Raw genomic sequence first — 24,630 nt, forward strand, 5'->3', positions numbered from 1 at the left:
ACGAGACGGGTTTATTTCACAAAGTTGAGCCGAATTCAACATTGTGCACTGGTCCGGTTTCTGCTAAGAAACAGTCCAAAGATCAGTTGACAGTGATGCTGCCAGTAAATGCAACCGGAACTGATAAGTTGAAGCTCACAAATTGACTCGGCCAAGATGTTTTGGAAGAACATTTGACCCCACATCTGTTTGCCACTGGTACGTAAACACACGAGCATGGATGACCTCCTCTATTTTCTGTGATTGGCTGGTGAACTTTGACAAGTGCGAATGCAAAGAAGTCACGTGATCCTGCTGTTAGATAATATCCCCTCCCATGCTACTTGCCAGTTAATTTATGTTAAGTGTCACTTTTTGCCGCCCAATACAAGATCACACATTCAGCCACTTGACGTGGGGATAATAAAAAACTTCAAATTGCTGTACAGGAAAAAGCAAATGAAACTTTATTTGGGCAATACACAGAGTGAAACTCAACAAGCCTTGGACATGAAGAGAGCCCTCCTTTTTATCAGAAGTGCATGGAATGATGTCAAACAAGAGACCATCATTAACTGCTGGCACCACACCCAAATTCTGCCATCAGCTGAACCAGAGACCACAGATGTTGCCATCAATGCTGAGAAGACAATTGAAGAAATCTCCACATCTGTGAATACATGAATACAGTGTATGGGCCAAGCACATCAACCGAACATTTCATTAATGCAGACAGCGATGTACCATGCGAGGAATCACTATGTGACGAAGCGATCATCGACATGGTAAGGCGACAGAAGAAACCAGTGAAATCTAAGACGAGGTTGACGACAGCGACAAACCCACCATTCAAAAGCCCTCTGCTGTCAAAACACACCTGAATGAACTTGCAAATTTTGTTGAACACCATATGGATTTGTTCAGATTGACCTATCTTAATGCCATTGAAAACATGCATCAGATTCTGAAGAAAATCAGAAGCAAGGCCGAATGCCAGAAAACAATCAAAGACTTTTTTTGTTAGTGTAGCAGGGCGTGGAGTCATCCCACAGATGACATCCTTACCTTGTCAGCTTGCTGACGGGGGTTAACCTCTTTGGTCATGTGGACAAGGCGTCCGACTTCGGATCAGAGGGTCCGTCGTTCGAATCCCAGCACGGGACTCGGAAATTTTGTGGCCGCTACATTGGCGCCCAACGTGGGGCTGAGCACGTTCATATGAAATTTGAACAAAATGAGCCTCAGTACCCATCTATGCGGCCCGGGACGTGCCTTCTGTTGACGGGGGAGTATGTAGCAGGGCGTGGAGTCATCCCACAGATGACATCCTTACCTTGTCAGCTTGCTGCCGGGGGTTAACCTCTTTGGTCATGTGGACAAGGCATCCGACTTCGGATCAGAGGGTCCGTCGTTCGAATCCCAGCACGGGACTCGGAAATTTTGTGGCCGCTACATTAGATTAAAATAGTGTACATGTACATTTGTATACAAAGCATGTTTACAAAATGAATGAGACATATGTGAGTACATGTATAAGCAAATGGTAAATATACAAATATTGTGCATTTTATGTTATGTGCTAATAAAATACATATGAACTCTGAACGTATTATCGCTTATTGTTGTTCACAGTGACACTGAAGATTTGAATCATGATTGTCCTATTTTCGATCATGGGGTGATATGTTCTGAGACTTCCATAATGCGACATTCTCCGTAATCCGATGATTTACTGTGCAACGGGCGATGTCGGATTAACTGTTACTGTTACTTTTTAATTCATGATATTCTTGTTTATATTGTAATTCATTAGTTTCTGATTTTTAAATGTAGTTAATGTTAGGTCAACTAGATCCTAACAAATTGCCAAGGAGGAGAAGAAATAAGTCCGGAAGGAGCTATATTTACCAGCTCAATGCCGGCTGCAGCAATAAATGGCTTAATTCTGAGCCCAAGAGGCAGAACAAGAGAAGACTTTTTGTCTGTCTAAGACTGTCAACAGGAGAGTTTGTAAAGGACCCAAGACAAAGTCTTAGACCTTGATGGTGAACAGAATCTAATAGTTTTAGGTTGCTTTTGAAGGCTCCACCATAGACAATGGTGCCATAATCAAATTAGAACGCACAAGTGATTGATATAAATGGAAAAGGGTAGCTTGATCACCTCCCCATTTACAATTTGAAACCACTTTCAATCAGTCAAGTGATTTCAGGCATTTAGTTTCAAGGGATCAAAAAATGTGGTAAAAACGTTAAATGTGACTAAAAGATTAGACCCAAGAACTTGGCTTCCTTTACAACTTTAATTGGCATGCCATCTAAAGATAGTACAGGCCCTTAATGTGGTTTGTATTTATGACAAAAATGTATGCAGTTAGTTTTCAATTAAAACAATTTAAAGCCGTTTTCAAGACACCATTTATTATCTTGTTTAAACACAACTGCAGTTGCTGTTCAATAGAATGTATATTTTTACAAGAAATATTAAAATCATCCACAAATAACGATCCATTAATTGAATCATTTAAAACTTTTGATAAACTGTTAAACTTCACACTAAAAAGTGTGACAGACAAAATACTGCCTTGTGGAACACCCTGATCCTGACTGTATTGATCAGACAGGGTAGAACCCACTCGGACTTGAAACTGTCTGTCATTTAAAATGTTGGCTATAAATTGAGGCAAATGACCTCACAAGGCGAAGTCATGTAAGTCTCTTAAAATGCCATATTTACAGGTAGTGTCATATGCTTTTTCTAGATCAAAACAGATAGACACAGTATGTTGTCTATTAATTAGTGCGTTTTTAACAAATGATTCCAAACGCACTAAGTGGTCGACTAAACTTCTGTTTTTACGGAAACCACACTGTATGTCTGTTATGAGATTATTTGTTTCCAAGTACCAAACAAGTCGATTATTTATCATGCATTCCATGGTCTTGCAAACACAGCAAGTTAATGCAATGGGACAATAATTGGATGGATCCGTATGATCACGTCCAGGTTTGGTCACGCCACAACGAAGTAAATTTACCTGAAGTCCAAATATCATCAAAAATATAGGAGTGTCTCTAAACAGGATCTTCTAAGTGCTTCAAGAGTTGATAATGTACGTTATCAGCTCCTGTAGCAGTGTCATGAGCTTGATCAAGAGCAGTATTGAGTTCATGAATAGAAAATGTTTCATTTTAATCTTCCCCATTATCTGAATTGAAATGAATAGTTTTCTTTTCTTGTTTTTGATACTGCTGGAATTTAGGTACATAATTAGAAGAGGAAGAGTGTTAAGCGAGAGTTTCACCCAGTGTAATTGCAATATCTGATTTATCAGTAAGCAATTGATCTCTATATTCCAGATGATGGACACTAGATTTAGTACCTTTACCCTTAATTTTCTGGACCATGTTCCATACCTTGGACATGGGTGTCCAAGAACGTATTTTAGACACATAATTTTTTCAAAATTGGCATTATTCTGTTTAAAAGTATGCCATGGTTTAGCATTTAAAATTTAAAATTTACTTAAATTATGCACCATAGGATGGTGATGGAAATAATGTTCTGCTTCTTTCCTTGCCTAGCTTCTTTGCATTCATGGTTTTCAAATATGTGGAACTGCAGAGGAATTTGGTATACACTCATCAGCTATAGAATTCAGTTCAAACGAAAAACATTTAATAGCATTAGGAGTGTTAATAAAACGGTCAGGTTTACACAGTGTGCAAAACAAACAAAGCCCAGTTAGCCTTTTTAAAATTACGCCTTGACGATGGAGGTACATCAGATGGAGTTACAGATTTTAGTATAGCAGGAAAATGGTCACTTCCACAGACGTCATCATGGACTGACCATTCAAATTCATTTAGTAGTTCTGAATTTGTCAGTGACAAGTCGAGAGCAGAATAGGTTCCTGTACCTGGGTGTAAATATGTGTTTGAACCATCATTATAAATACATAAATCATTATCAGAACAAAACTCCTCCAGTAATTTACCTTTAGCGTTTGTAGTTACACTTCCCCAGAGTGGGTTGTGCCCATTCAAATCTCCCATTATGATACAGGGCTTTGGGAGCTGGTCATACAGAGCTTGAAGATCGGTTTTGTGAAACGTCAAAGACAGAGAGATATAGAGAGAGCATAATGTAAGTGCAACATGCAAAGTCAGTTGCACTGCAACAGTCTGAAGATTAGTAGTAACTGAAACAGGGCTGTGGATAATGTTCTCTTTGACTAGAATGAAAGATTCGCCCATGGCCTTATCACCTGGAGGTGAAAAGCAATGATTTGCTTTGTAATGATGAAGGTCAAAAGTATCTGTCCATTTTAACTAAGCCTAGTGCAGAAAGATCGATAAAGTGTAAAATCTTGGACTAATAGCCCTAAATCATTTAAATTAGTCCTCAGTCCTCTGCAGTTTCACTGTACAATATTATTGGAATAAACTATCTTTTGGGGGGATTTATTGAGGATCTACCCGGCACTCTTTTGGAGGGCGACAAGTTATGTGCCCTAGAATGGATGTTTTTAGATATGTCCATATCTTCAAGAGCAAGAACATCTGAATTCTATTTTGTTACCCTTTTGGGGCTCTGCCGCTTTGTTGTTTTGAAGCATCAAACGTATGTTTGGGTTTATTTTTAACAATTTGTTGTCTATCAGGTGTTGAATAAGACTTGGAACATGACTGAAGATGATAATGATAATGATGATAATAATTCACTTATATAGCGCCTAGTATCCATCTGACCAGTTGCTCACTGGACGCTCTAATCAGAATCTGATTATCATTACCCTGGATAACCCAAGCTGCCCTCTTAAGCGCTAGAAGGTTATAGTCACAAGACTATCTCACCGGGTACCCATTTTCTGCTGGGTGAACAGAGGCAAATTTGAACAAACTCACTTGCCTAAGGTGAGACCACATGTTTCCCACGTGCTTCGTTATGGGGCAGGACCGAAGCCCCAGAAACTCTCAGGAGTTAAACTGCCAAACACGGCCACCCATTCAAGGACTGTCCGAGCTTGACGGTGCTTAACTTCAACTGATGGTGACCTGAGCACTACGCACAGGACCACTCGCCACCATAAAGATGATTTATGATCAGAAGAAGACTTTGATGTACTTGGAAGTGATTCCTCAGTCTGGGATAATATAGTAGGTATAAAGCCCGTGGAAAGTCGGAACTGACCAAAGTCAAGGCAGTTTGGCATCCTGTGGATGATTTTGCTAATTTAGGGCTGGATTCAGATGATGATTTTGCTACTGTAGCATAACTTTCTGTAAGGTCAGATCTCGTCACCAGTTTCTTTGCCTCAGAAAAAGAGATATTTTGGGTAAACTTTATTTTGTTAATCACCATTTGCTCTTTCCAAATCGGACACTGTTTCGAAGAAGATGAATGGTAGCCTGAGCAGTTGGTGCATTTTTTTAAATTACTGTCACAGTCTTCTGTTGTGTGGGTCTTCTCACCACAGTGACCCTACACAACAGACAGTGTGCAGGTAGTTACACCGTGTCCACCTGAGCTGGATGGGGATGTAGGTTTCAACTTGGATGTTACTATAGCCTTCCTTTACTGGTTTGGAAGCATTTGGCGAAGAAAAAGAAAACAGAGAGGTATTCGTTTGGAATGTTTCATTTTTTTGGGGGGGGAGTTGTAAAGTGCTTTACATACAGCACACCTTGATCTTTCATTGCTGATGCTATGTCAAGTTTCGGACATATCAGTAAACAATCGATCACAATCTCTGATGATACCTTTACTTGTGTTCAAGGTTTTGTGAGCAGAGGCAGTGACCAGAATGCCCACAAAAGATTTAATACTCATCAGATTGGTTGCTTGTTTTTTCTTGCCGCACTCACCTTGCAGCGCACCAGAATGTAAGCGGCTAATGTTCTTAACATCCCCAGCAATACCTTGAATACCCTTAGATACTGCGAAAGGGTTCAGCTTTAATGGTGTCTTGTCAGGAGACTCAATCACAAGGAAACATGGCCAATACTCAATTGATATAGATGGTCTGTGGTCAGTATCAGCAGGATCAATTTCAAGTGGATGTTTTGGTTTTGGTTTTGGTTTTTTTAGGGGGAATTTCATAAGCCATGGTTGGGGTCATATGGTTCATCATCCAAGCTCCCCACCCACCATGGAGTATAACAAGGAAAATGCTACAGACAAGTGGGTCTCCAACTTGAAGCACCAAGGATACACGGATGATATACTCCAGCAGAAGAATTATGAATAATTAATCCACCAGAGTGGCCCATGAGCCATCGCCTTCTGGGCAAAGTTCAAATCAACATAATTCAAAATCAAAAATGCTTTAGACAATAAAGCCAAAACCAAAATTACATCTATTCCAAATCATATTTGTGCAAGGATAAATATATTTATAATTCATGCACAGGGCTTGGCATGACCAGCTGATTGGTTGTGCAGGGCCCATTCAATCACCTGTCTAGGTGAAGTCAGGGCCAAAGTGGTGTATTAGGCAACAGGAACACCTGTTACCCTCAACAACCAGGATCCCTTCCTCCACCAACACAGGGCCACAACAAAAATACCACTGGAATCAAGTGCATGAAAATGTCAAGAAAACTGAATTATGAGCAGGGTACCCCCAAAACGTTCTTTCCATATAGCTAACCAAGGTGTTGACAGGACGCAGTTTATTCTTCTCATAACAGATAAGGTGACAGTGAAACCTGTTCTCTGAAGATCATTCTTTTGCACCTCCATTTTCTCGCATCTGAATATATCATCACATGTGAAGCTCTATCAATAGAAGAACGATCAGAATTGAAGATAACACTGTTGGGGCTATGTCAGAGGGCCTCAACATGAGGGGAAAACCATATAAACAAACACACTTGACCACAACTGTTCCACTCACAGATTATCAATCTCAGGCCTTGAACAAAACAGTGAGCAACATTAGTTTTACGCTGCCCTCAGCAATATTCCAGTTATATGGCAGCGGTTTGTAAATATATCAAGTCTGGACCAGACAATCCAGTGATCAACAACATGAGCATTGATCTGTGCAATTGGGAACCGATGACATGCGTCAAACAAGTTAGCGAACCTGACCACCCAATCCCGTTAGTCGCCTTTTATGGCAAGCATGGGTTGCTAAAGGCCCATTTCTACCCTGGGACCTTCACGGGTTTGAACTAAACCGATTATGGAATGCCAAAACAGGTACAACAGGTATGAGTCCAAAATGTTTCCGTGGAAACCCCAAAAATGATAAATCACAAAAAAATGTAAATACCAAAAGGCACCACTTTAGGGTCTGACTGATATATCAAGTGTTGCAGTAAGATATTGAACGGTTTTTGAGTTATGCTCCAATAAAAATGACAAAAATCTGTGAATAGCAAAAGGCACAACCATAGGTTTAGATTATACTGTCTACTAATTTTGGTCTGAAAATATTGAACAGTTTTTGAGCTATCTCCGGAAACAAAATGATTATGGATGGATGGATGGACAGACGACTATATCCCCCTGCATTACATCACATTAATTGTATTAAGCATAAATCCTGGTCTATTAAAGTATCAAAAGTCTGCTAAACTAGTGGTTCAGGTAGGAGGCAAATAAAAAATATACAGTTCACAAAAACTTTTCAACTTTTGAAGAACATCACTATAAGACCTTTGCATACTTTCTGCCAGACATATGGGAATCTGAGTAACTGATCCCTCTGACCACTTGAGATGTAAAAAGCAAGACCACATTTGACTCTCTAGGAAAAACTCTTCCAACTCTCAAGAGGTTCTGGGTTCAGACCCATGGATTGGAATGTCCTTGGGTTGTTGAATATTTGCAGAGGAGTGTTGATCACTATGTGTCTTTGTAGACCAAACCACTGTTGACGTGTCAAGAAAGGGGTGATAACTGTTGCAAATACTTTTTGTTCGACAATGACATATAGCACCTTGAGTAGAATGCAAAAAGGAGCATTCATTCATAGACTACTGACACTTGTGGCCACCACATGAGGGCACATAATATTCTACATACATTAAGTTTTCCAAAGAGCTACAATATGTCCATACAAGCAATGGGGGCATAAAGTTGACTCTAAACCCAAGCCTCCTTGATTCAGGTAGGACTAGTTAAGTGGTATAAAAAATCAACAACTAACAAATGATATATAACAGGTAATAATGTAAAATTACAGGACAAGAATTTATAAATGTCGTTCAGAAGCAACTTTTAATAACTCACCCGTAAACCCAACTTTGATCTAGATACTGCTTCCTGTTCCCACAATCCTTTAGAATCTTGCACTTCCTGCTGCAGTACTGCACGGTTTGCAATCTCCTCCTAAGAACAGTTACCAAATCAGTTAAGATCTACCAGGATGAACACAAATATTACAGCATCACAATCACAGAAACAAAGCAGAAGATGCTGCATTTACGAGCATACTTTGGTCCTGCACTATTATCAAATTAAAGGGGCACTGATGTGGATCAATTTACATGGACTGGTTGTTCCTTTTGTTATTGTTTTTCTCCCGCTAGTACCTGGATGATATCCCAGAATTCACGACTGGTTCGTGACCTCTGCTGCACAGCTGTATGTGCAACTGAGAGTTCAATTATAGACAGATCAACTAAGGTGAAGTCATTTTTATTTTATTACAAATGTATTATGAATCAAATGAAATGCTTTGAAGGTTAATCATCTGCCAGTGGTAGAAATGGTAAAAAATTATTAGGACAGAAAAATAAAGCCAATGTACGTCTGTATATTTTGTATAAGAGGAGTGTGTTTTTACACTCTCATAACCCTAATTAGTTTATTTTCATATTTGTATACTTTTGAAAATTAATAAAAGTACACATGGTCTGCTTATACTTATAGTAAATTTCTAACATGCCTGTAACATTTAAACATTGTATAGACTGCACAAGTGGATCCTAGATCGCCCTATGCGCGATCTATTGTGTGTTTTCTGTCATATAGATTCTGTTGAATGCTACAACAAAAAAATCAAAACAATGCAAATAATGAGTTTAAAACAGACAAATGTTATAGCAACAAAGTCGGGCTACTACCTTGTTCAGGAATGTATCCATCAATATCCACATAAAAGAACGATATTGCATTCACCTGCTGCTGGTAAATAATCCTGTTCTATGTCATGTGTCTTTTATTAGCAAAAAAGTGACACATCGTTTCCCATTGGTGAAATCCTGAAAAACCTCTCATTGGTCACCCAAGATAGCACACCTGGCAACTAATTGTAAGATGTCCACCATTCTAAGTAATTTAGTTAATCAATAATGGAGCAATAAATCAATCAAAGCAATGGTGGTTAATTGTTTGAAGGGAGGATGTTGTTTTTACACTCACACTTTATGACAGGGTGTAGTCAGTATAGATTAGTACATCTACACACATTGCCTTTTGACAAATCCGCTGTAGAAGCAATTAATCAATCAGTGTGGTATCAGTTAATCCTTTGATTGATGTTTGTTTTGTAACTCAGCTGATAAACCCTCTTGCATCACTTACATGCACATATTACATAACATACGATACATTTGCCATTACAGACCTTAATTTATAATGTTGAGTATTTACTCCAGACAGGAGAAATGCCAAATGGGAACCTTTGTTGAGTAATCTGGGTGGTGTTACCACTATTTATACCTGTTATGAATTCATTAACTGACCATCAAGTGAATGATGACAAATAGCATGTGTAGGTTTATACCATCAAGCGTGAGTTAGAGCAAGGAAGATGTAATCTCTGTGTTGCATGCAGCCTGAAAACACTTATTGGCCAAAACTGTTTTGAGGATACCAATGGAACTTTGTTGTTACATAAGAAATATATACAGGCATTTGCTGTGTACTTGGGTAAATAGGTACAATCATTTTTTTTCCATAAGAAAATTTTCAGATTTCTCTACCAATGGCAAAGTCATTGTTTTTAGTTTACGGATTCAAATAGATCAACTGTGTGTTTTGCTATTATCATAGATAATAAACCAGGGCAGCTACCATAACTACCCAAATGTACATATTTTTTGCAAAGACAGTTTTGAGTGTTGGCCCAGCTAACTATATTTAAATCTTTGCAATCTTTCGGACTGAAACAAATGGCTTGCTATGTGCCTGTAGACATTATATTTTCACATAACATAATTAAGTATCAAGGTAAAAAATACAGAAATAGGATCAAATTGGATCAGTCACTATACCATCCAAGCATGAGAAAAAATTACCCAGCTGGGATATTTTGTTACAATCAGACAAGGAATATCATGGATATTTTTCAATAATGGTATATGATGGGCATCCATCCTCCTGACTGTTTATGGTGAAGAAATTCTGCTGATGTGGACAGCAGCCCAGTCCCTTTGTCCATCACGGTTGAGGGAGCAAGTGCTGACCAATTTGCAGTTTGGTTTCGTAATTAGACCACTGGCGAGAAACATTATTTGCTCTGCATCAGTGCCCCTTCAAGAAAAGACTTCAATGTGAATATTTATGGGTAATATCATCTTTTTTCCCTTAACAGTTGAAATTCATGATAAGTGTCATGTATTAAAATCACAAAGCCTGCACATCAAACAATAGCTTCTTATTCATAAAATTCTACCTGTGTTACATTACTGCCATAAATCCTTACTTTCTTAAAAATTCCTCATTACTGTGAACTAACCATAGTTAGTTTTGTCCTTTCCTTAGCCTGTGCCTGGCAGAAAACCTAATTTCTTTCTAACATCAACAACTAGATGCACATTAATGTGTTTGAAAACTTCTCATGCAAAGCATGAGTTTTTTCTGGAATAATAACAATGATGACAATGTGTAAGTTAAAATATGACACCTACAGCATGCCAGATCAGCCTTTCAATGCCAGGATCAGTTGAAACAGACTAGTTTACATGACAATTGAGGTCCAGGAGTGATTCACATCATGGAATATGCACATAAAGAATGTTATGATTTTAAAGGTTCATGGCCTCAAGGATAAAACTGCAACACTTCTCCGTTCAATGAGCATAGCCTTGCGGTACTTCCAATACAATGTTATGGCTGAATGAACGCAGCGCTCCTGACTCAAAGGCTCTGACAAATTACAAAGAATCAGGTTTAACATGGACGCTCTTTCATTTTGGCATATGATAAAAAATAAATATAAATAATATTTTTTACACATTTTCACGAGAATTCTTCATCATACATTTTATTGAATTAGATGTTAAATTCTCATTATCTGACGTAAATCACATTTCTGCCAGTCTGTTTTCAAATTTAAGACAATTTTAGAAGTTCAGGCATGTGAACTGTGTAGGCGATGTCCCTGATGAAGATCGTTCAGTGATCTTGATGATCTTGTTGTGGTCTCAGAAGATCCACCTCAAACTTTATGGTTTATGGCGAATTTGGCAGAGCCCCATTAAATAGAAGAATCCATGTCAACATGTCCTTTTGGCATAAACTCGCATCTGCTGAGATGTTTACATTTATCTGCATTTGTTAATATTTGTCTTATTTGCTCTGGTACCACCGATGGTGGTTTATGAAAATACAGAATTTGAACTTCTAAAAAAGGGAAGATCATAACTATGTTTTGAAAAGAACTCTCTCTGATCCCGACATGGATAATGAAAAATTATCAATATATCAGCAATATCATGACAAGAACATTTAACAATGAAAAGGACTATATGTTATTATAAAACCTGTCAACAAAGGACAGTAAAACAACTAGAATATCACAGTTAGCATTAAAACTAGCATGGAAAGTTAAAACTAATATCACTATTTAGACAATACAATATAAAACAGGCTACAGATTGCCAACAACAGAAGGCACATGGATTATGCTTCCAAGCACCTACTCTTTAGTTTTGTCAGTACTTCCCAAATTAGCTCTCCCAGGAAAACCTGAACTATACATTTTAGCCTTCCCAGGACATCTGAAAAATATAATTTAGCTTTCCTGGTACAACACCACTTTAAACCACTCAAAAATAAAGATTAGATACATATTAGAAGGTATTTATAAATCTTAAATGGAATTTAACTAGCATCATGACAGGTTTTCCAATTTGATGATAAATATCAAAGGCAGACAGATGTATTTTCTGGATATAAGATAAGCTGGTACATGTAGGTATGCTACCATGAGGTCAAGTTTGATCTTAAAATTCTGAGTATTCCTGCGGGCTTTAGAGACTGCTGTTTTCTTTGACCTTCTTTCTTTGGAATTGATGGCATTCTGGCTGGGTAACAAGATCTTTTTTTGTTGCCAACTGATGTGAGGTGTTTCCAGTTTTCACCCCAAATACCTCTACCTACTGTTGGTATTACAACTGAATTCTGGTATTCTTTAAACATAGTCAATATGGGATCTAGCTTACATGCATGGTCAGTTTGCCAGTTCCTTTGCATATCAGCTTATGCTAAAGAACTTCATTTGGATAATCCATGAAAATTTTTCTCTCTAGTCCCATGGCCTGTGCAAAGTAATGTCATAGTTACCTTGTTTGCTACAAACAGTTGAGGGAGAATATGGGTGAGAAATATTTTCTTAGCATTCATTGGGATTGGAAACGCTGAGGCGTTCCTCTTGCATTTGAACAATGTGAAAAGTGAAATACATCTGACCTGATTCTGTGAAGAAGGAAAATGAACCCTGTTCTTAAATCCCAGCATAGTATTATTCAAGTGGGCTGATGCAACATACTCCTACCAAACAGTATATATCCACAGCTTGATGCTTGACGAAGTTGGAGGATATGGTAAAGACAATAAGTTGCGATACATTCAACATTCTAATGCATTCCCGTGCTCCAAATACTCAATAACACCCAGAAATAGGTCAACACATGGTGTTTATCTCCTAAATCTAGAGGTAAGTTTACTATATAACATTGTTCATAGTACAACCAATGACATCACTTCAGGTCCATATCACTTCCTGTTAGTAAATATTCATTCCTGATCATTTATGTTCATTTATGATGCCTCGTCCATCTTTTAACGTCACTTCCAGTCCATAAGATCACGTTTGGTTTATAACATTGTTCATAGTACAACCAATGATATCACTTCCTGTTAGTCTTTAATCATCCTTGATCATCGATGTTCATATATGATGCGTCTTCCGTCTTTTAAAGACACTTCTAGTCCATAACATCTTGTCTGGTTTATGACACTACTTTCAGTTTGAAATCTGTTTATTTTTTTACCTCCTCAATACATCTAGAGACACTCTCCAAATCATGAGACTGTGTATCATCACCTTCTGTGGATAAATGAATTCTACTAACCTGGTTTCATTGGCTAGTTAAAGAGGCTTACTTAGTTCCCATATCTTAAAGGTCTTGTGTACAATACCTAGTGACACCCTCCCATCCCCTTGTCATTTATCCAAGTCCATGTGTATGGGTTGGATGTCCATGTTATCTGAAAGTCAGTAACATGTATGGCCTCTTTGAGCGTTGACAAGAGTGTTGCATCGTCTGTACGTGGAGTGGATGAGATAGTTGATGAAGGCCATAGGAACTTGCACCCAGACTCAGTGATACACTGAGAGTCCAGCTAAGGTTGTTGGTGTTGGTCATACATCATTGAACCTCCTCTGAACCTTGTCCTACACGTTTTATCGGGTTTAAGTCTGGACTGAGGGCACCCCATTGAAGAGTCCTGTATTGATGGAGAAATTCTCCAGTTGCTCTGGCAGTATGGGTACGCATGTTGTCCTGCTGGAAGACATGGTTTCCAAGATGACCAGCATGTGGTTTAACGAAGGATATCAGTGCTTGATCAACAGAGTGGGCAGATGTTACACCATTTCCTCTACCAGGACTAATATTCTAGAAAACCATAGGGCTAAGTTTGTGACTGAGAGCATCAGCATCCCACACCATTATGCTTGTAATCTCCCCACAAGTCTCTTTCCAGGACACAATCATCTGTACAACAATCTCTGCACTGTCGCCACACTTTGTCCATAGCTGCTTGCTCCGAGTTTTGGCTGATGCTGAAGTTCATGATGCAGTTTTTTTGCTGAACAGAAGCCAATGGTCTGGCATGTGAACTACATCGCCTGCCCTGCGTAGCTGGGTCTGCATCAAGATGGTGTGGATGCTGGGAAAGACTGGCTTGGATGAGCACCTCTGTGTATGAGATCTTGTCTTACCATTTGATGCCAAGAGGTTTCCTCAGACTTGTGTGGAAGTGTTCAGCTTTCTGGCATGACCTTGATACACAATCCATGACTCTCATCCATACAGCAAGGTGGTGAGCAATACCGGCTACGCAGACCTTGATTTTGTCTCCACGTTGATGTCTCGTCTGTCCCACACATTCTGGTGGAGTCTGCCAAAGGCAGCACTTGTTTTGGCTGGTATGGAGCTGGCCTCATTGTTGTTGTATGACCCATATCTGATGCTGATGCCTACATCCAAGTCTCTAAAGGTGTCTGTCACCATTTCCAAAAACATGAGGTTGAATAGGGCGGGTGCAAGCACACAGCCTTGTTTCACTCTGTTGGAGACTGGGAATGGTGCACAGGTCTCCCTGTTGTCTTGTACTTTAGCCAGCATGCCATCATGAAACTGATGTATGATGGCGATGATCTTTTTGGAGCAAACACAATTTTCCATGATTCTCCACAGACCTTCTCTACTACCAATGTCAAAGGCCTTGGACAGATTGACAAAGGTGGAGTACAGGTAAGTGTTCTGTTCTTGACAATTCTCTTGAAGCAGCCTCACAGCAAACACCATGTCGATAGTCCTGCAATGTTTCCGGAAGCCACACTGGCTCTCTGGTAGAAGACCTTGCTCAAGGTGGTTATTAATCCGATTGACTAGCATTCTAGCCAGAGCTTTGCCTATAACTGACAGCAGGGATATTTCACGATTGTTGTCACAGGCCTAGCATTTTCCTTTCCACTTGTATAGATGCATAATGCAGGCCACCTTGAAGTCTTGCAGAAGTGTCTCATGCTGCCAGATGACTTGGAAGAGTTGGAGTTTCTCAGTCAGTATCCTGCTGCCCTCTTTGTAGATGTCATCTGTGATTGAGTCTGAGCCTGGTGCTTTGCCACTTAGCTTCGTTTCTTACCCAGGGGTCCTGCATCTGACATAGCTGAAGCTGGATGGTGCTGCACATGTTTCTCAGTGCATCTTTCTGTGCTGGTGATGTTGGGTCAAGGTGGGCCTTGTAGGCACAGTGCTTGTTTTCCAGCAACTGTGTGATCTCAGCACAGTTTTTGTCAAACCAGTCTTTGTGTCTTCTGAGATAGGATAGGATATATGATATTTATACAGTGCACATATCCATGCACTAGTGCATGCTTGAGGCGCTGGTACTTGTTACTTCGATCACTGGATGTCAATCTCAACACCACATCGTAATATCAATCTCTCCCTGGGGAGTATATAACTCTTGCAGCTGCTAGGCACACCAAGCTATTGTGGATTTCTCATCCTAACAAGGTACCCATTAACAGCTGGTTGAACTGGGACAACCTTGGATCACTAGCCTGGTGCCTTAGCATGTTCACTCATCACAACCCAGATGCCAGCGCTTGGAGTGAGGATGCATCCATGTCATGTTACGGGTGGGTAGGGGGAAGGCTGTGTTAGTGATCAGATGGTCATGCTTGGCACAGGTCTGGAGGAGTAGTAGACCATTGCTGTTGCAGCTGCCATCTCTATGCTTCCCAAGTGGCGCAGTTATGGCCTAGTATCGTGTTGACGAGCCAAAGAGGATGAGCTTGTTGATGTTGCACCTGACAAGTTCACTTGCAACAAGTGCAGTGCGTCTCTGTCGTCTATCCAAGTTGCTCTGACCCGTGAAGGTCCCGGGGTAGAATAGGCCTTCAGCAACCCATGCTTGCCATAAAAGGTGACTATGCTTGTCTTAAGAGGCGACTAACGGGATCGGGTGGTCAGACTAGCTGACTTGGTTGACACATGTCATCGGTTCCCAATTGCGCAGAACGATGCTCATGTTGTTGATCACTGGATTGTCTGGTCCAGACTCGATTATTTACAGACCGTCGCCATATAGCTGGAATATTGCTAAGTGCAACGTAAAACTAAACTCACTCACTCACTCCAAGTTGCTCTTGTGAAGAAGTATGAGAACAGTCTGGGATGAACAACAATTCAAGACAGCATCATTAAACAAAGTAGGAGGAAGTCTGTGTTAGTGATCAGAAGGTCATGCTCGGCACAGGTCTGGTGGAATATTAGACCGTTGCTGTTGCAGCTGCTTCCCAAGTGGCGCAGTAGGTTTAATATTGTGTTGAAGTAACCAAACAGAATGAGCTTTGTGAATGGTGGCACTGAAGACATTGAAATCTTCTTAGAACTTATCACTAATCTTGTCTGGGTTGGTCACGGTAGGGGCATTAGGCTCTGACATGAGTGGCAAAGTTCTTCCCATGTGAGAGTGGGAATTTCATCATCATTAGTCAATCATTCACTCCTTTTGGTGGTCAAGCTAGCTGGCCAGTGAACTTTGCTCTCACTGCAAACTGACAGATTCAGTCTCTCTTCAGGTCCATATCAACTCCAAAAGAAGGGTAGAAAAGTTGATGTTGCATTTGACAGTGTTCACTTGCGATAAGTGCAGTGCGTCTCTGTGGTCTATCCAAGTTGCTCTTGTCAAGAAGTGTGAGAACAGTCCATTGGCAAATTTAGAGGTGTTGTCCTTACTGGTTTTCTTGTTTGTTGAACATGTGTGTCAGGTCCCTTCAAGACATGGTAAGCTGGGTAGATTGACATGGATCAGGCAATGCTTAGGGCACTTCTCCAACCCCTTCCTCATGCCGTGTTGGTGAGCAGTGGGGTCCTGAAGAGGGATGCTCAGTCTCTCAGATAGCTCTCAGTCCACTGCTGATCCTTTCCATGGATTGTGCCCCTTAAAGCTTAAGCCACCTGTGTGCAGGGTTGCAGCTACGACTACCAGTGTACCCACACCTGTCACTTCACCACTTGCCTGTTGCCACAGGACTTCTGGGAGTGGGATGATGATGATGGATGAAGGATGATAGACTTGTGCAGTGACTTTGCTCAAAGTGAAGATGAGTTGCCCAAGGTCGACCTCACCCTGTCCTTTGAGACCATCAATGTCCAGTGGCAATAACAGATCAAGATGACTGGTGATGGGAACAGATGCAGTGGATAACCAAGATGTCCTGTGTGCCTCAACTTACTTGATACGTTCCACAGCATGTTGCTGAAGTCACCCTTTTTCATCATTTAACCATTCAAGTTTCCTCCACAAAGTCCCCTGGCATCCAGTCTCTTCATGCCACAGGTAGGCAAGCATTAAGGTACCAAATACCAGAGTTGCATGCAACTTCGAGAGTGAAGGGTTGTGGAGGTATGTCTAACCCCTGTCAAAGGTCTGCAGGACCTAACCACAATACAATTATGTAGTAAGTCTTTTCTGATACTGATTGTGTGTAAAATTAGATTTGGTAGGAAATAAAAAAATACCAAGACCTTTCCTTTTCCAAAATAAATTCCCTGGGACACATTTGTTTGGGGTTGTATGTGGCCTGTGCTGTGGCCACAAATATTCCATTTGATGTCTTGAGAATCTGATAAGAATTTGGATTTTGACCTTAAAAATTCCGCTGTTATGAATGTTAATAACATGCATAAGAGGTTACCACTTCTCATTGTTAAAAGAGAAAATGTGTACACATAAAAAAGGAACATGGATGAATTGGCCATGATATAGGCTGACTATACTTCAATTATGGTGAACTTAAAAAGAAACACAAGCACAGATGACAGCTCAAGATGTTTACTTACCCCTAGTTTGTCCTCGAGATGGGCATTTGTGGATTTAAGGTTGGAACATAGTGCTTCGAGGCTGCTCCGAACCTGTCAACATAAGAGCAATGAAACAATGACACTGCCATAGGACAATGTCTGGTTGTCATGCATGATGGCGGACTTTGCGTCATGTATTTTTTTCATATGAGATGTAATGGTGACATTAATAGCCAAACTCATTCTACTGGTCCAGGTGCTTTTCTTTCTATGTTGCAGGATGAACAACAATTCAAGACAGCATCATTAAACAAAGTATATTTATTATGATATCAAGATATAAATCTAGCACTTATTCAGTATAATAATGCTTCACGTTTGCACAACATTCTGAACAAATAAGGTTTAGAGCACTGTCATAAATTCACAAAAAATTAAAAAGAAAAGTGTTAATATGAACTTCTCACATCTGATTTCAACTTGAATAGGTTCTGCAGTAAAGGTATTATGCTGCTATAAAACAGGGAAATGGGGTAATGTCTTCACTAACGTTCAGTGTCACAACTGATGCCAGCTCGACTAGATTTTGCAGGAAACTACCTCAAAACAAAATTGTCTAACAAGTATCATAAACTGTGTCAGCTTGACTAAATTCTGCATTAAACAGGATTCACTACTCAAAACAACCATGTGCACCAACGTGTTGCAAATGGTATACACTGTGTTACAACTAATGCCAACTCTACTGAATTCTGCAGTAAACATAATGCACTATGATAAAAACAAAAAGGTGCATAAAAAGCTAAACCCAAGAAAAATGTACTCAAGAATCTACTCATCCTGTTTACCCTTACTAGCAAACACCAGGATGAGAAAAGTAAGGCCTATCCAATCTAAAAGCTCCTTCTAGACACTCTGATGGCAAACTAAAACATGTGGTGACATGATGATGGACTGACTAACTGACCTACATACAAAGTACTGACTTTTGCAACTGGAACACATACAAGCTGCATCTCACCAATGCCAACTGTCTAGGTAAAATGAAATGAAAGATAATGGGTATGAAAATGAATGCTGTGTTCAAAAGACTGCCCTTGTTTGAAATGTAAATAAAGACAAAATTCCGATTTAACACCATGCAGCATTTTCGAAAATTTTCTGACATCCAGTTTACAATAGCTCAATACATTTAGAATATGTAGGGGAAGAGTATCACAGCAAATGTAATGACAAAATTGTGTAAATTGTGTTATTAAGTAAGTAACAATTATTATAGGTCACATTTCGCATCATAAATGTTCAGTGCTTTTGGTACTTTGGAAGCAGGTTTTAAGGTAGCGCCTTTGACTATAAGTTTTGATTAATTGTGCATACTTCCGGGAGACTACCAGAAGATTCTACGCTGATGGCGATGATTGTATGTGCTTGAATATTCACAAAGCGGTGACTGTGTATATAAAAAGCTGGTTGTCATGATGACGACACAGACACACACAGAGATTAACTGGAGTACATATACCTGCCAGCCTCATCCTCAACGCTTGACCTACATAACAGCTGCCTGAACGCTCGCTGTGTTGCAATTTAGTTAGACCGTTTCATAAGAAAGTTTCTGTGCAGCATGACGCCTTGATTGATGCAATAATCACACAGAACAACAATGGTACTTATCAGAATTTCTGGCTTCTTCTGTTATATACGAGGTAAACAACAGAAACATGTAACAATACACGGATACTCAGAATCATTCTTATTACTTACATCGCACATTTATGTACAATCAACCTCTGAATCAAGGGAAGAGTCCCTGCAAAATCCTGTGTACCCTTGCCAGCGAAGCCGCCATTTTGAGAGAAGTGATATCAAATGGTGGTGATGTCACACATCAACGTTGTGGCACATATCAGGCATATTTCTTTGAGGTGAAGGTTGGTTGAACAAGAGCAAACACAATCGCTCCATCATTCAGATTACATTTTCAGTATTATGATGTATATTTTGTGTATTGTTTAGCTATTTTTTCATGAAACTAATTTCAGTATCTACCTTTAGCCTTGTCCATAATCACATCATACATGGACATAGAGTATGTGATTTTGTTCACTGAAAAGTGTTGATCATTGTTTTGATTGAATAATATTTACATAGGAAATTGACACATTTAGTGTAGTATACCATATTTTAAGCCTTTACACATGTGTTAGAAGATCACATGTAGCCATTACAACTACATGCGCTTTAGTTCCTGTGATGTTGCGACTAGTATTGCACTTTCATATCAACAGGCTAAAAAAGGGCGATTAATTCAACCTTATGAGTAAAACTGCTAATATTAATGAAAATAATTTATACATCTTATGAAACTTATTGGCACACATATATATGTACAAGAATTGCCTTGTTCACTGAATTTGCTTGTGTTGTTTTATAGAGAAAACAATTATGAATATTGATTGACCAGGTGCAAGTTTGTCAAAAGTGTTTCCTGATTTATTATCAGTGTTTTTGATAATACAATCAATTCAAATTCGATTAAAACACATTGTGATGCCAGGATATCTAACTCAAACAAAATTTATATGAAAACTGTTTAAAAAAAAAAAAAAGATCATGTCTAAGTAGTTCCATGTTTTGTTTTGTTGAGCCAAGACATTTTAAACAATTAAGGGAAATTAGGTGAGATATGTACTAATCAGCAAACCAATGTCATCTTTTTCCAACATCACAAAATGCATAAAACATGCCATGACGTCAACTAAAATGTTGTGTTATTTTCAGTAATTCCATTACATATTGAGATGTGACTGTTACTCTGTTAACTCATTAAGCCCGAGAGCCACTTCACTGCTCAACACCTGGAGCCCTGTGCTGATTGCCTGGCTGGCTGTGGCAAGGCTAATTCACGCCTGATATTCCTGACAGGTTTTGGAGATTACAGGAAACTGTCTCGTCATACGAACAAGTCTTGATTGTTTAATTGTGTTGTAAAGGTATATCTTGAAAGAAAGCAGGAGTGAATACATGTCATATATGTAATGTTTTACGTAATTTTATTGCACTTTCTCTTGTAGACTTTTGGTGTCGTGTACATGTGTATGTTCTTAACACGTTTGTATGTGAGACATACTTAATCAAATTGTCCCTCTCATTGTGTGAGGTTTAATTGTTCAAAACATCTATGTCAATGGCAGTAAAGAAGAATTTACGCACATGCCTAATAATCTTCTATGAAAGAAGCGTTTTCGCTGATACGTTGCTAGTGTATACTGAATATTTTAAGGTAAGGGAGACCGGGTCAAAGCGCGCATCCAGGGCAAAGTGACCAAATGGTGTATTTTTAGAATGAACAGGAGAGGGAGCTATACGCTGCTATCAACCAATGACAGATGACGTCATGCATTGTGTTAGCTGACGACGTCATGAATAGCAACCATAAAATCAGTACGCGGGAAAAAAAGTTTGAAATTTAGCATTTTCCTGTATGAATCATGAGAAATATCACTAACTGACTATTGGCTTCGTTACTGACAAGGTTAAAACTTAACATTTTAAGTGAAAATACAACGTGAAAGCTTGTAATTCTACAGTTTGCACGCATGTATTATCTTGTCACGTTTATTTCATTTCCATTTCAAAAAGGCATATACTTTGGGGCAAAACGCACTAGTACCGGCACGTTTTGCCCCTTATGCATACTTCATACACTTCATACAAAAGTCGTTTTTTTAAATTAAAAACACGTTAACACATTGATGTAAATACATAAAGGAATTGTTCAAGATGTTGAAGCATAGTTTAAAGTCTTTATTTTTCAGTCTGAAACAACGCTTGTTGATGGCCTGGTATTTGAAGTTAGCGGGGGAAATCCCACAACCCAAAAACTGAAAAGAGAAATTTTGGATATAACTTCAACAAGAAAACATTACGAAAACCATAGACACATTGTCTTAGTGTTGCAATATCAAATTTATTTTTCTCTGACGATGGCACACAGTGGTGTATTGTCTTTTCACTTTTCAGTCTGATTCGATGCCACCTCTGCTTTGGGTTGAAGACAACAGAAGTGATGTTAGATGTGTTCATGGACCATAAAAATAGACCAAAGGAAGATGATGATCCTATGTCAGTAGTTGCATTCGCCAAGAAGTACCTTCGTCGCATACCACTGTATGTTGACTTCAAGGAACCATACGTCTGTCAGGAGTATTCATTGATAGAGGCCTATGTAGATGAACTGCATATTTAGAGATAATGGTGCGTAATTACAAAAGGAAAACTGACCAGGGTAGGTACGGTGCAGATGCACTGAAGCGAGCTATGGCTGCTGTCAAAGAGGGAACATCTATTTCTGCGGCTTCAAAGAACTTCAATATTCCAAGGAGAACACTATCACGCCATTTGAAAGGTCTGGTTAATGAACCTGGATCCGCAAAACTTAGGCGATACAGACCAACATTAGATGACGCGTATGAACTTGAACTAGTCAATCACATTATTACTACGCAACAAATGTTCGAATTCTACGGGCTGCATACTAGAGACATTCGGAAATCAGTTTTTGATTTAGCAGAAAGCAAAGGCGTAAAACATTGCTTTAACCAAAGCAAAAGAAAAGCCGGAGAAGACTGGCTGTCCATCAGGAAACCAGAACCTACAAGCTTGACACGTGTAGTTGGATTTAACAAACCAGCAGCAGACAAGTTTTATGGACTCGAGAGGTGAAATTACTAAACATTCAATTCAAGAGAGTTCCCAATGGAATATGGATGAGAGTGGTATGACGGTGGTCCACAAGCCAGGACATATTCTTGCGAAGAAAGGTCAAAAGCAGGTTGGCAAAATTACAAGTGGCGAAAGGGGTAAAACAATCACTGTAGTATGTTGTTTCAATGCAGCTGGCACATACGTACCCCCATTGATGATATATCAACGTAAGAGAATTGCTCCAACTCTGACGAAGGGAGCTCCTGCTGGGTCGCTGGCGAAATGTAGTGGAAATGGGTGGATGAATCAGGATTTGTTTCTTGACTGGTTACGCCATTTCAAAGACTTTGTTCAACCTACACGTGAGAAGCCATGTCTCCTACTGCTTGATGGTCACAATTCCCACAAAACACTAGAAGCAATCTCATTTGCCAGAGACAAGCAGATTTCGATGTTGGTATTACCGCCACACACAACCCATCGACTTAAACCATTGGACTGCACCTTCTTTGGCCCGTTGAAGACAAATATTCACCAGGAAGCAGACAGGTGCATGCTGATGAATCCAGGAAAAAGAATATCAGTGTTTGAAATGGCCCAACTCTTCACCTTTTAAAGAAAGGCTTGACGAAGAGGAACGCCAACCTGACAAAAGCACCAAGAGAAAACCTTCTAATGCCAAAGGAACGACTGCAAAAAGACAGAAGAACAGGAAGCCTCGTTCAACTGACAACAGTGGTTGTTTGTATTGTAACGATACTTACACTGACCCACCCAATGAAGACTGGCTCAAATGCATCAGCTGTAAGCTATGGCATCATGCTGAATGTGGTGATGAAGAAGATGTTTGTGATTTATGTAAATGATTAAGTGCTTTGACAGGCCAGGAGTTCCCAGTTATTTATGTGTCCAATTTAAAGGTCAGATTGTTTTAGACAAATGTTCCTTGTTTAGAAAAATGCATTTCGTGACTTGGCAACAGTGGTCAGGAGAAACAAACATTTTGTTTGCATTGTAACGAAAAGTACACTGACCCCGCCAATGAAGACTGGTTCGAATGCATTATCTGTAACCTATTGTATCATGCAGAATGTGGTGAAGAAGATGTTTGTGCTTATGCAAATGTTGTATTTACTTTGACATGCCTGGAGCTCCCAGTGATCTGCATGTTCAGTTTTAGGTTCAGACTGTTTTAAACAAATGTTCCTTGTTTAGAGTGATTGAGTGAGTGAGTTTGGTTTTACATTGCTTTTAGCAATATTCCAGCGATATCATGGTGGGGGACACCAGAAAATGGGCCTCACACATAGTAAACATGTGGGGAATCGAACCCGGGTCTTTGGCGTGACGAGCGAACGCTTCAACCACTAGACTACCCCACCGCCCCACCTTGTTTAGAAACAATCATTTCATATGGTCCATACAAATAAACGTTTCTTTGACCACGTGCTTTCCTTTATTATGTAAAGCATGGGGTAAAGTGCACACTAAAGGGTACTTTGCCCCGGGAGGCGGGGCAAAGTGACCAATGTTTGAAACACACATTTTACGTTCTTAACTAAAGACTTTTGTTACGTGAAGGAAATAAACTGGTTACTTAAAAAATAGATAACCCGTTTCTCTCGTAGGCATCTAAAAATCTTCCTTAATGATATATGGTTAATCACAATTGCCTTACAAAGTTAAGGGGTGTGCTTTGACCCGGTCTCCCCTAAGTACTAATAAGCTAGTGTGAGACATACATGGAACAGATTCACAGTTTGTCACTTTGGTTCATCTAAATTCAACGCAGAAAATATATGTTATCGCACGAACATACATGCATACATATTGTATAATGCTATTCCTTGCACATACATAAGACAAAAGGTCATGGGATGGGCGTCATCAAAGTTCCCGAATAGGACGTTTTGTATCTCAACTGTTCAATATAGTCCCTGATTTGTTATCTATGACCAATCGTGTCATGAGATACCTGTCACATTGGAAATGACAGGTGATGGGGCGTGGGCTAAATTTCTGAAGAGTACGTTCGGTCACTAGACAGCTTGGATACAGATTGACTATTGGTTAGATCGTTGACCAATCCATATGCTAGATTTCGGCTTTATCAACTCTAGCTATCATGACAAACTTTGTGTATTGTGAACATTCATAATCG

General features: G+C 39.5%; 1 protein-coding gene across 1 annotated transcript in view; it reads right to left on the minus strand.

The window, feature by feature from the left end:
- The window catches only part of LOC137296913 (ankyrin repeat domain-containing protein 26-like), a 523,769-nt gene that overhangs the window by 164,248 nt on the left and 334,891 nt on the right, over positions 1-24,630 (minus strand). The window contains exons 34-35 of the mRNA XM_067828810.1: positions 17,802-17,873; positions 8,221-8,319 (exon numbers count right to left, since the gene is read on the minus strand). Coding sequence (XP_067684911.1) covers positions 8,221-8,319; positions 17,802-17,873 — 171 coding nt within the window. The remainder of the gene's footprint in view (positions 1-8,220; positions 8,320-17,801; positions 17,874-24,630) is intronic.

Source organism: Haliotis asinina, chromosome 9 (assembly GCF_037392515.1).
Source record: "Haliotis asinina isolate JCU_RB_2024 chromosome 9, JCU_Hal_asi_v2, whole genome shotgun sequence".
Lineage (NCBI taxonomy): Eukaryota > Metazoa > Mollusca > Gastropoda > Lepetellida > Haliotidae > Haliotis > Haliotis asinina.